Source organism: Atta colombica, unplaced genomic scaffold (assembly GCF_001594045.1).
Source record: "Atta colombica isolate Treedump-2 unplaced genomic scaffold, Acol1.0 scaffold238, whole genome shotgun sequence".
Lineage (NCBI taxonomy): Eukaryota > Metazoa > Arthropoda > Insecta > Hymenoptera > Formicidae > Atta > Atta colombica.
This window is the reverse complement of record NW_017259336.1, coordinates 857,270-873,887: the sequence shown is the minus strand read 5'-3', so window position 1 is coordinate 873,887 and position 16,618 is coordinate 857,270. Positions and strand designations below refer to the sequence as shown.

At 37.6% G+C, this 16,618-nt stretch overlaps 1 protein-coding gene across 2 annotated transcripts in view; it reads left to right on the top strand.

Moving 5' to 3' along the window:
• LOC108688760 (heterogeneous nuclear ribonucleoprotein L) overlaps positions 1-16,339 on the top strand; it is a 159,769-nt gene extending 143,430 nt beyond the window's left edge. The window contains exons 7-11 of one of the 2 annotated variants that reach the window (XM_018195137.1): positions 5,002-5,094; positions 7,445-7,743; positions 9,050-9,273; positions 12,986-13,245; positions 13,925-16,339. In XM_018195137.1, coding sequence (XP_018050626.1) covers positions 5,002-5,094; positions 7,445-7,743; positions 9,050-9,273; positions 12,986-13,245; positions 13,925-14,064 — 1,016 coding nt within the window. In that variant the 3' untranslated portion in view covers positions 14,065-16,339. The remainder of the gene's footprint in view (positions 1-5,001; positions 5,095-7,444; positions 7,744-9,049; positions 9,274-12,985; positions 13,246-13,924) is intronic. The other variant, XM_018195138.1, reaches the window with a different exon arrangement.
• Positions 16,340-16,618: the final 279 nt, after the last annotated feature.

The window sequence follows — 16,618 nt, the reverse complement described above, 5'->3', positions numbered from 1 at the left end:
ATATATATATAGATAGATATACTTTCATATCTTTCTTTCGTATTATTATTATTATCAATTATATTGCAATTAATTTTATTTTTTACTTATTATTATTTAAGAGTATGAAAAGTTCGATGTAATGAATATTTTTTGCACTTTTTCCTTTTTACAAAATTTTCAAATCGCTGAACGGAAAAAAGCGTACTTATTCTTGAGAACACTTTTTATTACTAGTAGATATATTTCATAAAATTGTTCTTCACGCTGTTGATCGCAACTTGGCATGCACGTGCCGATTGCGTTTATTGCTTAAGTTGTTCGCCTTCACTTTTCAGTGCAATCGGACCGCTTAATAGAACTCTGAAAGCTTTTCCAGAGGTTCTCCTCACGCTATTTCTCTTCTGCGTTATTAAGTTGAAAATTGATAATTCGCGTAACAGGGGAGAACTGTTACGGAGCCATTACGTTTTACGATCGCGAGCCTGTTACGACGTACCTAATTTAAAGAGCGCTCGTTCTGCGTTTTCAATGCTTACAAAGACTTCAGATTTTGTTGTTTCGTTTATTCTGTTCTTTTTATATAATCAATATCTGAAATGTGAGATCTTGAAAAAGTCCAGTTTTTTTTTTAAGAGAGCTCTCTAAAAATGAATCAGTGTATTATTACTGACTTCAGTGCTTATAACTATAATATCACACTTATAACTATAATATCAGCGAATACTTACTGTTTTTCAGTAATAATACACTGATTCATTTATAGAAGTTACATTATAATTCTACAGATTGAATCAGCAGAAAATCATAATCTCTAAAAGTGAATCAGTGTACATCAGTTATAAGTATAGCACTGAAGTCAGTAAAAATGATTCACTTTTACAGAGGGAGATTGGCATATAGGGCGCGTGGTATTTAATGTTCGATCTTTCGTTTTTGTCCACGCCACTGTGCTGATTCCGAGATTGAGTTTTAATCCTAAATCCCTAACATATACAGGTATCATCTCACGAGGGCTTTTGTTCATCGTCGAATAATCCCACCCTTGTTCAAATAATTTGTACGCCGTTTCTTCCGGCTATATTCTACGACCGATATAGTACCGCGATGTTCTGCGCCGATGGAGTTTACATAGCCACGTACAGGGTGTATCGAACTTCGTTATTTTACTTATTTATTTTAGATTTACGAGTTTCAATTCTTATTTTGTAAAAGTTTCATCGATTTCTTATTTTTTAAGATTGTGTATGTTTACATTAAATATATCACATCTTTAATTACTTGTAGTAACTTGAAATTGGATAAATAACTTTACTTCTCCATCTTCATCATAAAAGAAAACTCAAGAGAGCCATATAAAACTCTGAACTTTTTAAGAATTATTGCCTGTAATTAAAGATAATTATGAAGAAATTTAACGTAAATCAATTTGTCAAGGAATACAAAATAATTATTTTATTTATTTAAATTATTTGTATTTTATATTTTCCTCTCTCAGTTTTAATTACTTAGAAACGAATCGTATAAAAATTTTGTCGTTCACTCTACGTCTCATGTGAATGGCGATGATAGTCTGTGTGGCGACATCGAAGATCGATACCGCGTGCTAAGTCCACCGTCAACGTTCCCATCGTGTCTCTCCCTTCGATAAATGTAGGAGAGAGGTTCTCTCTCAAAGCAGTCGCTAAAAAGGGGTAAGAAAGAAGAGCTATCTTCGATAGCCTCTCCTGTGAAGGACTCTCGCGAAATGATCAATAGGGAGAGTCGTAATTTCCCTATCACGCGTCTCATCGGGCATAAAATTGCAATTTCGTTCCGGCCAACAGCCAGATGACCTACGAGTTCTAATATCCGCTTGTAATGATCGCATGAGGATATCCTCCCACGAACGATGAGACGCTGTTACACCGGTAATAGCATTTACCTTTACGATGCGGCGCGGGCGCTTCGCGATGAAATTGTTTTGGAGATTGAAATCCCAGCGCCGCTGGACCACGCTAGTTTAATCCGACAGCAAACATCCACAGCGGCATTATTAATTTAACGGCTATGATAGATCGCTTGACGTTCATTCGATCTTGAGATTTACGAGGGAGACGTGCATACAAAAGAGACGTCTAGTACGAATTCGTATTCATGAGGGACGGGCTCCGGGTATTATTTTCGCTATTTAATACATTTTTTATCTCCAAACAATGGGATTCGGAGAAGGGATTTCTTGACCTTCTCTACTCTTTTTTCTTCCAACTTTAATTGGAAGAGAAGCGCAATTACACAATGAATTATTTATAACGTTAATAAGTTGATAATTCAGAGACATTCTCCTGCCTTAATCACAAATATAATAGAGAACAGCAATTTAGTGACGAAATTGTTTTGCAAATTGAAATTCTCGACGGGGTCGTATTGATTTAACTCGACGACAAGTATTTTTACGGTGTTATTAATTTACGAATGTCCATCGCTCGAACCTGATATACAGAGAAAGAGAGAAATCTTATACCAGATTCACTCGGTGGAAGTGTAGAAATTCTTTTTCTCCGCGAAAGGAGAAACGTTCTTCATCGGATTAATCGAACAGGATCATAAATGACCCGATCTGTCTTATCCACTCCAATTTCAAGTTGTCGATACAGTATTTTCATGTTCGCCATCCTGCGACGAAACTAAATTCGTTAATCATGTCGCTATCAGGAGAACCCCGGACTAAGACAAACACGGCAAGAAACTCGGCACGACGTTCGCGTAGCCCCGCCAGTAATCGCCGAAATCGCAATTTTCGTGGTCTCGCTTGAGACTTCTACGAGTCCAATATTGAGTTTCATGGACTCACGAGACTCTCCTGGGCTCTCGAGATACGAACCTAGGTGCGTCATTTTTCTCAAGTGGAACACAGTCTGTCGTTCTCTCTGTCGCGTTATTGAAAAACTCGCTCCAGCTGCCGCTATCCTCAGTATCTAAATAATTCATGCAACACGTAATTATCGAAAGTGGGAGATACGTCCCCACAATGTCGGAAAAATTAACAGATGACTTTTATTACCATGTTATTGGAATCCGATGATTACGCAAAATGATTCGAAATTATTATCTGCCTCAATCTTGCGAATTGTTTTGTATCATTAATGCATCAATGGGATTCAATTATGCATTTTTATATAAATATATTTTAACAGTCGAGATTATTTGTATACAATTCTGCAAAAATTATTGGAAAAGAAAAATTCAATTTTTTATAATTCCAAAATGTAATTTGTATTTTTATTCATATTTTAAAGAAATAATTTATTTTTCGTGCTGAAACGTAATTTAAATATCAACTATATTATTAAAAGACTATTATGTCGCCGGATTTTATCTTTTATTTTAGAGAAACGTACATCTTTGCTCTTTGAATCTCCTGATTCAATCTCGCAATTACATCCAACGCGATGCACTACGTACCTACATAGTTATATGGCGGCATTAGCATACTGATCTTAATTAGCAATTAATCTACTGGGATTCTGTACGTCCACAATGGAGTGGTATCGAATGCGATCCAAGAGGATCAAGCAGGGTTAAGGCGATTGCTTCCTCCTCGGCGAGGGCCAATCATGCGGCTCGGGCGATAGAGGGACGTTCTATTTCAAACGAGAAGATGAGCATCTCCTCGTTGATGGCTGCAACCGCGTCGAGAGCAGACATGACGATATCGAATATTCCGGGGGTGGAATAGAGAGGGATCGATATAGGTTGCTGCTGCAGCAACAAGCTCGATATCACTCGCACACGGTGCACGAGCACCATTTGCTCTACGCGAGTGGGTGTGCCAAAACATTGCCAAAACTCGCGCTCATCTCTATGAGAAACCCACGTGTTACTATACATACGTAGGCGTAACGCAGTTTAATATAAACGGATTGCACGACGCGGTGTGCGCGAAGAACCAAACGCAGATTACGAATGTGTTTCACCTCATCCGTCTTTCCTAAACAATTTAGTAACGTATTTCGAATCGACTCTTGTTATCGCGAGGAACCTGATGGAGACGCGTTACAATGTTTCAAATGTAATTTTTATTTGTTAGAAAACGTTGCTCCAAAACGAGTGCTGGTCTGGGAATAAACGTAAATAACGTCCAAGTAGATCAATTTAAGACCATCGGGACCTATGGCATCTTATTTTTTACGTATACGATCACCTAGGGTATTTTTACATTCCAAAATTAAAAATCACTTTTATTAAAATTAAAAATTATAGTATTAATAGTATACTATATATTATTGTATAATATTGTATATTATTGACTGTTCCCAATTTATTAATATTTGAGAAGACGAATATAGATTTACTTACAATTTTTTGAAAGAAATATGGGAACCAAACAAACGAATTAAGCATGTTAAGTGACTTATCACGACAATATTTCTACAAAATAAAGATAATTAACGAAATTTTTTTTACTTTAGATTTTCGATGAAATTGAATTTAAAAGTTCATAAAGAATAATAATTAAAAAAGAAAGTAAAGAGTTATTAAAAAAGAAAAAAAATATGTTAAACCAAATCCATTTTACAATTTACATTTTTTGCTGGGATATAAAAATACTCCAGGTGACTATTCCCGGATTAAGCGAGATGTTTGTAATAAATTATACTTATTTCAGTATTAAAATTTTATAGAACATACGACAATTTTTATATCCAATATAATAATCATCGTGTTAAATCAATTATATCGTTTTTAAAACTAAACTTTTTTAAAAGTTAAATTTTTTGTTTACTTGAAAACAAAGTACAGCAACGTATACGAGTTAAATGTAAATATATCGATATGAAGCTTTAAATTTCCTTTGTGTTTTCCTTGTATTTCGTCTGCTCGGCGATTCCCACCGGAAATTTGTCGAAACTGCCAGGAGCGCCGGGATAAATGGCGACATTTGGCTCGCATCGTTTGTCTTCTCAGTGACCGCGTGGGATTACGCGACGTATCCGTCGAAGGTGATTATAGTCTCATCGACGAACTGTCGTTCTGTTGCAGGCTCGAGCACACATAAAAACGACGCGACAGGAAATGGAAGGCCAGCTCCCCTTTTGGCTGAGCCAAGATACGGCGCCGCGCCGCAACCGTATGGTGAGTACCTGTCTGTCTATTTGTCCGTCTGTCCCATCCAACCATCCCGTCTGTTCGTACCTAATGACCAAATTAAGCTCACCGGTTCGGAAAATAGATCGCTCGGGCCAGTTTTCGCGAACACGTGTAAAGAATGAGAGCGGATTAATGGAGGGCCGACGAAGTGCGGACAACGCAACGTTGTTACTGAGAAGGGAAAAAATATATTTGGCGCATTTATTTGCAGCACATGGAAGGAAAAATTTATCTTGACGAACCTTTCTTGCGGGAAATACGCATTGAAGTTATCACGAAAATTATTCACTTTCTACGCACACACAAGGAAAGATTTTAATTTCGTAAATCGAAGAAATTTTGTTATGACATTTTCTTCGTAAAACAACCAAAACGCATGTAGAACTTGTTATTTCAACAGAAGTTAAATGTTAATAAAAGGCCAAGTGTGCAAACATATCTACTATATTTCTCAGAGGAATTCTGCGAATTCACTTGTAATCCAAATATTCATAACGACAGCATATGCAATGCAAATTCTTGTGGCTTTAATTATGACGATGAATAGGCTGAGCAGAAAATTGAAAGAACTGCCGTTCTTACAAAATGCACATACATTTCAACTGAAAAATGGTTTAGAAAATGTTCATCGAAAAATGTGTAATAAATTTTTATACAAAAAAATCTTTCGACAACGTTTATAGGAAAATTATAAAATATAAAAAATTAAATGGAATTACGTGTATTTAAAAAATTGTTCCTATTTAAGGGTTAAAATTCAAGAATTTGCCCGTGTAAGATTTGAAATCTAAAAATCAGAGGATTTCACAGAAATAGTTTCTCATCTTTTGCTGCTGCAACAATTATAATTACGAGATGTAAATTTTCACATTTCGTAATATCATAAAATAAGATTAATATCATAAAAAAGGAGCTCTTGTCTCAAATATATGAGATAGGTTTAATAATGCAAAAGCGAATAAGTGACACGTGACGCTGTTGCTGCATCGACCTGCATTCGAACTGTTGCAGCCGGCGCTGTGGTGGCGACGGATTGCAATCTTCCGTAGAGGGTGTCTAAACTGTTGAGCACCTAATATTGATCTCGGGAAAATAATTTCTCTTCGATACAGCACAGTCTAATACTATCGCCGTAAGTCAACGCCGCGATCTCGTTGCGATTTTGACAGGAAATCGATGAACCGTACGTAACATAGCGAGCCTGCAATCGAAACCGCTCTATGAGCCTCTCGTTGCACGATAGTTGTAATCCGATAGTGGAAAACATTATCGTAACTCACCGTCGCGTAGCAACATACTTTTCCCAATAGTCCTCCAACATTCTGAAACGACACCATTTGTCGCAACATTTAATACCTGGCCACACGCGGCCGACAAAGCGTTGCATTACCATTCCAATGGAGCTGTCAGCTCAAATTACTTTAGTTGAAGGTTGAATTGTTCAGTTTGGTTTTCTTCTCGCTCTGTCTATTTTGTTTTATTCGCTTTCTTTCTGTGAAACATAGATTTTCAAACTCTACGAATTTATATATGAATAATTTCCGGAGAGCAGATTCTCGCCAAAGACTTTTTCCATTTAAAAAACTAGGATGCTGGATTAAATTAATGCTTTGTATTTGTATTAAGATCAGTTCTTTAAAAAGCAGTTTAATTTAACCAAACACTAGTTTTTTAACTGGGAAAAATCTTTGGCGAAGGAATCTGCTCTCAAAAAATTATTCATAAATTCGTACAATTCGAAAATCTATATTTATAGAAAGAAAACGAATAAAATACAATAATATAAAAGAGGTAAAAAATAAATAGAAAATAGATTTTTACATTGAATACGAGTCTGTTTTTTTAAATCTTACTGCAGCTTTTCGTTGAGTAAGATTTATTATGACTCATTATTTCATTGTATTTTTTGCCTCAAAATATGAATGTTCAGAGAAATAGTTTCTTCTTTCATTGTTTTAGCACTACTAGTGGCTTTACCATTTTACAAAACTTAATAAATTACTCAATATTCATATAAATTATAAAGCATCGTTTTTCAAAGACTCAAGTAAAGCAGAGAAAAAGTAAATTGACTCTGTTCCTTATAATTCATATATCAAATACCGCTAGCCGGCTAGCCGGAGTTATGAATTAAATAACCGTACCACGTTCTCAAGCAAGGTTGTACATGTACCCAATACGAAATTCGCGAAACATCCTCGCGACGTGCTGATTTCGCCGAATGCGCGTGACCGTCACAGTTGACGATGAATAACCACCGACAGTAATATTTTGCGCGCGTCATTTATCTCGCTCGTCCGCATCTGTAGTGTTTGGTGTGCATCTGCGGTTTCAGGTTCCACACCGCAGGTCACTTTTCCACCGGGTGCTGGTCACGATCGTTACGAGGAGAACTTCAACGGACCGGCGACGTATGCGGAGCCGTACGTAGAGCGTTACGGCATCAAGAGTGATTTCAGTGGCCGTGAGCCGTTACATCCCACACCACCTCGGCCGGGTTATGTGCCCACCTTGGGCCAAACGCCGCCCTCCAGCACGCAAGGCTCGGTCATGATGGTGTACGGACTACAACCGGACAAAGTCAATACCGACAAGCTCTTCAACCTGTTCTGCCTGTACGGCAATGTGACGAAGGTACGTGGCGGATCTTCAGCTCCCTTGTCTCCCCGTATTACCAACTCTCCCCCGAACCTTTGTGTTCGACGCCTGTAGTGTTTAGAGCGTTAAATGGAACGAGCTGATAGGACCGAACAAAAGGATCGCATGACTTAATTATCGCTACAGTACTTCGCGTTAACACGGTAGAAACATTGACGTCCCTTACACTGAATCTGCGTTTAACGACGACCAACAGATTCCAGTTTCCACGTACGTTTATACATTTAACAAGGATTAGCAAGAGCGCATGTGTTTATATTTAATAAGAGCCAAATTTCCGCGCACTGCTGTACGGATCATAAATGGTCCCTTCATTAAACACATAGCTTTTGATTAAACATTGAGAATGATTTAAATGTTGAATAATATAACTCTTGCCGATAAATTATTATTAAAGCTTAAGAAAATTTATGTAAATTGCACGACGGACATTGAATTCTTTTAAGGCTATACAATCGAACATTACTTTGACTTATTCGTAGACGGTTCTTACATTTAACTCTTCGGTGTCGCACTACGGAAATGACACACTTGGATATGATATACTCAATCCAATTTGATTGCTTTTATAAAAATGAATCTATTTTTACTAACCATTCTTTTTTCAATTGAAACGTTAGAATTAAGAACGTTAAAAAACAGTACAAAATAAATGCATCTTCATTAATAAAAAAAATTACAAGTAATTATGGAAAAGCATTGGAAAAAGTATTAGAAAAAAAAAATATGTCATATCCAGAGAGGCACCGAAGAAAATTAAAACCATCATGATATCTCAAGTACAGTCTTAAAATATCATAAACTAATCATAGAGCCATATTAGCTCCTTAAAACATTACTTGAGGCTATGGCATATAAAAAATTAAAACAGTAACATAAACAAATTAATATTTTGAATTTACTATTATTTACATTATTACCTAACGTCTCTAAGTCTGCGATTGGCCGATTCACTTATTGCTTACATCTTACTGTCTTATGTTTCTATATACCATAGCTTTAATGTCTTGAAATAAGAATCAATTATGGATACTGATCTCTAATTCCCTAATAAATTATCATTAAAGGGTGTCTTCAAGGAAATTCTATTAGTACTATTTGTATCATTCTATTCTACGTCTAATGAATGTAAAAATAGAATGACACGAATAGTGCTAATAACATCTCCCGAAGAACACATCCAAAGAATTGATCGCATTTGTTATTTCACACATTCCGTGAGCGCTGTATGCCTTCTGTTATCCGAGCTATAAACTTCAAGCTCTCTGCCTCTTTATCGCAGGTTAAATTTTTGAAAACAAAGGAGGGCTGCGCGATGATACAAATGGGAGACAGCATAGCCGTAGAACGATGTCTGCAGAACCTGAACAACGTCACAATCGGGACGGACGGCAGGCTGCAGCTTGGTTTCTCAAAGCAGGCCTTCCTCTCGGACGTAACCAACCCTTACATTCTACCCGACAAGACAGCAAGCTTCAAGGACTTCACGGGAAGCAAGAATAACAGGTAAGTCCTTATGTGCGCGTCAACTCTTCACTTCGTTTTATCCTCCTGTCGTTTTTCGCTCAACTCACCTGCATCCGCACGTTGAAGACCATTTGTCTCCGCTTGATCTTTCTCCCATTCTCCATCGCGTTATTTTCTCGCCTTTATATGTATATATGGGGCGCGAGAAGAGTATATATAAATTTCTGTCGTGGAGATGCACGTTCAAGTTTTCTCGGCAACTGTTCCTTTCCTCGTCATTTAATCGCATGTTTTATTTGCGAACTCGCGCATGACAAATTCGCGCGGTGTAAAACGATTCATCGTGGCTTCGTATTTAACGCCTCGTCTATAATGCATCGAGAGAAATTATTTTGTTACAAGCGTCAGTAATTGAAACTTTTGCTAAACTTTTTGCACCTAAAAATAAAAGTAATTATAAATAAAGCAATGTGTTTAAATCAAAAGTTTTTATGAACTATTACGCTACGAGTTGTCGCTTTTTATTTAAAACATAGAATAGAATAAAATATGCAATAAAGTAGGAATGTATAGTTTTTGTTGAATATAAGATATTGTGATATTAGCCAGTTTTGAAAAGTACTTATAGAGAGTTGTGCTCATAATGACTTTTCAGGATAGTATCTACAGCATATCAAATTTTCAGTCAATCAATAAATTCAATAAGAATCCTTTCTAATAGATTCTCTTTAAGCAACAAATATATTAAGCTTTAAAAAACATCCCTCTTATTTTGTTTCATATTACAGGCAATGAAATGTATCGGAATACCTTGCAAGATTAGGTTCCTGTCAGATGTAGTAGATTTATCGATAGGTTATTAAATTGACATATCTATCCTTCACTGAAGTCATCGATCTTAGAAAGTACGGATGTCTCGATAATGTGATCCTCCTTTATCGACCTATTCCCATCGTCGTTCCTCGCACGATTCTTATGGGACAGTAGAAACGGTAACGAAGAATATGGTACGCGTACGGTGCGATCTGGCAAATTGCGACGGCACTCTGCGAGATTAAACTCAGGAGACTAATTAAATGAGGACACGTAAACGAGCGCGATTTAAATCTCTCTCCGCTCCGGGTGAACGCTGAAAATCTCCATAGTTCTCTCCTAGTTGAAATCGTACGGTTTTGTCCCCAGTCACGCTCCGGGATGCGGACGCGTTCGAGCGGAAGAATCAAATCTAAAGGTTGAATAGGAGCTAACGACACCGCCGCGCGATTTCATGTCTGGACCAGCGTGCCACTGGCCGCCCATCGGTCGCTCAAAAGGGCGTGCCTGATGATATCCGGCTCACCGATTAAGTTCCAGCTCTTCCGATTGTACTGCAAGGATTACGGAAAATGCGCGGAAATGTCTCCGTCAGAGTTTTCATTTATACGTAAAAATCGCGTAGTTAGGAAAGAGAAAATTGGTTTGTTGTGCATATATTTGAAAAAGAAAAAACCAACAAGTATAAAAGTGATACAACAAGATCGAATTAAACAATACAAATTCTTATATATTTAAGGTTTTAATAAATTTGTAACTATTGAATATATATATCTACAAATACATATCAACAGTGATAAAACTGTATTATACGTTAAAGTAATATAATTAAAACAAACAACCCAAACATTCAATCTTTAATAAAAATCGGATTAATTAACAACTGGTTTTATAAAAGAATCCTCTTCTCCTTTCTTACTTGATATCCATTGTTCAAGAATAAGTATTACTCGACAATAGAATGCGTTGCAGTGAACGCGTTAATGCTGCAAGCAATTTATTTAAATTAAAATTTTCAAAATTTCCCCGTGGATTCTCTTTCTCCTCGTTTTATTTTAAAATTTTCTACTTTCAACTTATCGTTAAGTCTTGGCACCTCATTTATTTAAGATGATCCTGAAAGAAGCTTATTTAAATTTCGCTCAAGCATGTCTCATGGCAAAGTAATTCATTAAACTGAATAATTTAACAAAGTGAGAAAACACACTTTCGCATGATACATGTTTTTAGGAGTAAAGTCGCAAGGAAAAAGCTCTTCTGGCAAAACATTTTGAACCGATGAAAAACTTAATCACCCGTAGGAAAGCCGAGTCCCCGCCTTGGGCGCGTGAGTTCTGATTGCAAGAAGTCAGTCACAAAAAGTTTCCCAAAGCTCGCAAAAGACAAACTATGTGCCAGAAATGTTCTCCGCAGGACATTTTCCTCCTCCGTTGTGGAAATCCGCTTTCCTTCACGTAATTGAGGGCCTAGAACTGTAAGCTGACATTTTTGTTAAGAATAAGACGGCGATATTGCACGGAACGTAAAAGAGAGCAATTTCACATCGGAGCCAGGCATATATTCCCCTCGAGGCTTCATCAAAGCTGTCCACGAAGAGAGAAGGAATAAAGAGCAACATTACGATATTCTTTAATTTTTTTCCGATAATACTTCTTTGTGTTTCGAGATGATGAAACTGTCCATTTGCAGCTTTTTGCAAGTCTCGTAATACTCTGATATATATATATATATATATATATATATATATATTTTTTTTATGTAGTTTAAAACTCTTTGAATGATGAAGTATCATTGCCACTTAAAAGTTGTGAGCACTCCGTAATATTTAAATAAAATCACGATTCTTTAGATATAATTTATTCAGATATAATTTATTTTGAAAATATGAATTTTTATTTTTGAAAGAAAATTTAATTACCTTTATTTAATAATATGTAAACGTATACAATTTTATATTGTTTTAATATTAAATTTTATTTCGTATACTAATAAAGTTTATAATTGAAAAGGTACAAGCTTTTGTAAATTCTAAAAAGAAAGTATAATTTACTTTATTTATTAATGCTGCAAATGAACAAAAGTTTATATTGTTTCAGTCATAAACTTTTGTACAGTGACAATATTAATAATGAAATTGATTAAACTTTCTTTTTAGAATTTAGAGATACTCCAAGTTTAATGTTTACTCATCCAATCATCGTAAAAATTGAACGAAAATATTAAATGCGTTTGCTACTCTCTTTTTTAAAAAACTGACGAACAAATCGACTGACATATTGGCTACGATGATAATTTTTTTTTCAGTTTTTATTAACGATATTTCCAATTGACAAAACTTACAAAAAAGATTTGCAACTCAGAAATTCAATAAGTTTTTAAATGTTGACAATACATAGTGTCCTGAAATATAACATGAAATATAACTATTTTTTTATTGTTTGAATTCACGTTAAAAGGATCAATTAATTTCTGAAACTGACTTTGCTTTTGTTTACATACATATTTTTTAATTCTTTAAACAATTGATAAGTTTTCTAACATAAATAAATTAAAATAAATAAATTCAATAGACAGTTTGATAAATTTTTTAATACCAAATAAAAAATTAGATAAATTTTATGAAAAAAATTTTTTTTCTATGTATTAAAATTTTGTTTTATTTCCTTTTATTAGAATAATAAAACAAAAACGAAAATAGACTTCCAAGGATTTATTTTATCTGTTTATATATACATAGAATGCATTCAATAGCCAAGAAAATAGCACATAAAATCAGGACATCCTCTATGTATAATATTTCCAAAGATACGTAATTTTTTCAAGGACCTTTTTTTGTTAGTCTAGAAATATCAGCCAAAAAAATACATAGTTTCTCGCACACGATATATGCTTTTTTCACTGACGTCTACAAGATCCGATTTTCAATGTATCGTTGCAGATTCCTGAATCCTGCGATGGCCAATAAGAACAGAATACAACCACCATCGAAGATAGTTCACTTCTTCAACACTCCACCGGATCTAACCGAGGAAACAGTGAATCGCGTGTTTATAGAGCGCGGCATCGAAGCGCCGACGACGATCAAATTGTTCCCTCTCAAGTCTGAACGATCGTCGTCCGGTCTAATCGAGTTCAGCAGTGTCGGTATCGCGGTGGCCGCTATCATGGAATGCAATCACACAGCGCTCGAGAACAGCAGTAAGTATCGACATACGATCGTGTACAATCGTAAAACTTAGATTTCTCTCGCGCAGCATTTCTTGACGAGATAGTGGTTATGAGAATTTTACGCGATTATGATATCCCGCAGTTGGTCTCGATGTGACTTTATCGCTTATTCGTCCGATTTGGATTCGGATTTCACTTCCCTCGTTCAGGTTTACGATTCTCTTCGTACCATAGAAATTCGTTAGCTTCCATTTATACTTCTCTTCCATGATTTTTGACATGATTGATTTTATATCGAAAAGTAAAGCTAAGGGAATTACTGTGGACATAAAAATTGTTGAAACGTTCGGAAAGAGTATCGATAAGTATTTGATTTTAAGAAAATTTTTTATAGGTATGTATCATATGTATCAGTTTATTGTTCTCGAAATGTTAAACTCTCTAATCAATCTTTTAGAAAAATAAACGGGATGACAGTCAAGATTATCAGCAACATCGTAATAATTAAAGAATAGGGTCGGAAAATAGCTCATCTAAAGCTCTGGTTTTCTTCAATAATCCTCCAGCTAGCGAAAGCTGTCAAACTCCAGGAACTTGAAAGGAACGTCGTTTGACACGAGCGCTCTTGTCGACTCGACAGTCTCTTCGCTAGCGAGTTCGGCAGCAAGATATTACAAGGCGATCCCCTCGCCGTGTTTATCTGTTACAGACGGCAAGTTCCCGTACATCATGAAGCTCTGTTTCTCGTCGTCGCGCACCATACCCACGAGCTTCCCGCCCAGCAGCGGCAGCGTGTCGAGCAATTCCGCTGGTAATGGCCACGCCAAAATGCAGCAGGACTCGGAATAGAACGGCGAGGTCCAGGGCCAGCAGCGTCAGCGTCAGCGCCAGCGCCCCTCACTCGCCGCCCTGCACCCGTTGTGTGCCCCCGCGACGGCGGGCACGGCCCTGCACCCCGCAGCCGCAGCGATAACGCTGTCTCCAGTCCTACCGCCGCCGCCACCAGTACCGCCACCTCTGCCGCCACCCACCTGTCTCCTAATAGCCACCCCGACCCTCTATCCAACCGTACCACCACCACCCCCGCCTCCATTACCTACCTTCTGGCCCTACTAATACGGCGGGCCCCCACACATCAAATGGGTGAGACGAACGCACGCGAGATCGGCCGAGAATGGACTCTCCAAAAATGTGAAAAATAATCGAGATACATCATCTCTGCAGCGAAAAGGAAGCGTACGTCGCGATGTCGTTTATTTTTGATCGAAGGCAACAGACAGTGAGACAACCAGTCGTACTGTGGCTGTCCGCGGAGGTTTACCGTTTTGAAAAGGGTCGCGTGTATTCTTAGATATGCTCTCAAAGTCTTCGTAGTCCCATCGTGGTCGAAGGCTTAGGAAAGTTTCCGATGGTACAGTGTGTAACTTGATGCTTAATACCGTGTTCCACTGGAGACACGTTGTCAACGCGAATCGGACACGAAACTCGGCGTCCGACGAGAGGTGGGGTATAAGTGCAACGACATGTCGGAGGGAACATCGGAATAGATACTGTTGAAATCGCAAGGAATCCTTCGCGGCCGGCTGGTCACGATTTTCGCGACGTCTCGCGGGAAAGGGCGAAACGAATGATACGTACGCGCCGCGTTCCAATTTTGGAGACTCCTGTAAATAGCTCGGAGACTAGCAGCCTCCGACGCGCATACATATCAAAGGGCTTGGAAGTAAATCGGTACGTTTCACGAGGAACCATGCATGCGATTTTCGTAGAAACTTCTCACTCGACGATTCGGCACCGATACTGAGGAATTTGAAAATGAGAACCGTCTCGAGTAAGGCTGTAAAATCTTCTTACAAGAGTAATGATCCCAAAAAAAAAAAAAAAACAATCTGAGTAGGATAGAAACTTGTTGGATGAGAGAAGAAGGTAATACTCCATTAGCTAAGAGAAAGATGGATCGAAAGAGATGGGAAATGGCTCGACGATAGTAAAGCTGTCTTAGAAAAGAGGCAGCTCGCAGGAAGTTTAGTTTCTTCGAAAGAGAAATCGTTCAAGAAAGTTTGAAGACATCTCTTGGAAGAGAGTTAAAAATACGATCTATCAGAAAAGGAAGAGATGATAGAGCCTTCGTAGAATGACTGAAACAAGATGAAATCCATTTCCTGATGGCCATCAAAAAGATACCACTCTATAGATTTCTTTGATGGTAGCAGAATAGCTCGAGGACGGTTCAACTTCTTCGGAAGAGGAATCGCCCAAGGAGGATCGAACCTCTCAGAAGAGGGGGCAACTGAGAAGATCGAGAAAATCCTCTCGGAAGAACGCGATTCGTGGAAACTGAAAGCCGTGCCGAGTGCGAAAAGTGCGGAATCTCTCGTGGTTGCTCGCGAAGCAGACAGGTGGGCGCTGCTTCCGCGAAGCCCGGACGTGTATATGGCGTCTCGGCGTTCTCACGATCGCGACGAGACGCTCTCTCGTTCGTTCGCTCGCGTCTCACGATCGCCTCACCCAAACTCACGGCGTCGCGCGCGTGCACGACGTCACGACATTTATTCTGAAGCCGAGCCACATGCTCCTCGACGACCATACTCTGTGGGATCCAATAAACGAACCGGAGATTTCTCAGCGACCACTTATTAAACACGGGAATAGAATTTTAGGGGAGTGTTCAGAGGAATGATCTGAATCAATCGTGCTCCGAAAACTGCGCGACCTGCGAGAACGCAGCCAATCCGCTTTGAGTGTCACTGATAACGCGCTGCTCTATTGTCGTGATAAGCTCGGCCCGCGACAAGTGTCGTGCGGCAATGTTTTTCTCATCTTACTTTACTGTACATCCGTTTTTTACATTAACGTTAATATTTTAACACTCATCCGGATAACCTGATTTTGTAATTCAGATAATAATTTCTCATTAGAACTCTTTGACAGATTAACGTAACGATATTTCATTCACTGCAAGGTTTGCTGCAACAACATTGTAATCCACATAAAGCAACTGTGCATATAGTTCTCCTCTGCAATTTTTGAACTTATTCTTTAATCTACTGTTACTAAAGAACTTTTTAATTGGGGCCATAATCGAATTTAAGCTTACATTACTTTTGCTTTGTGGGTTACCATGTTCTTGTACCAAATAATTATTTAGATTACCGAATCTAATCGCAAATTTTATTTTAATTATGATGTGATTGCGTTTTGCTCCGCATCATAAAATATACCGAAAATAAAAATGATTTAAGAACAATTATTATATATTATTTGTCAATAATTGTTACATAAAATTATATATATATGCATTCATATATTCTTTTGAACTTAAACTTTGTTGCGTTATAGCTTCAGAATTTATAATTTAATCAGAAGAAAAATAAAACCACTATTTTTTATAAATGACATTTTC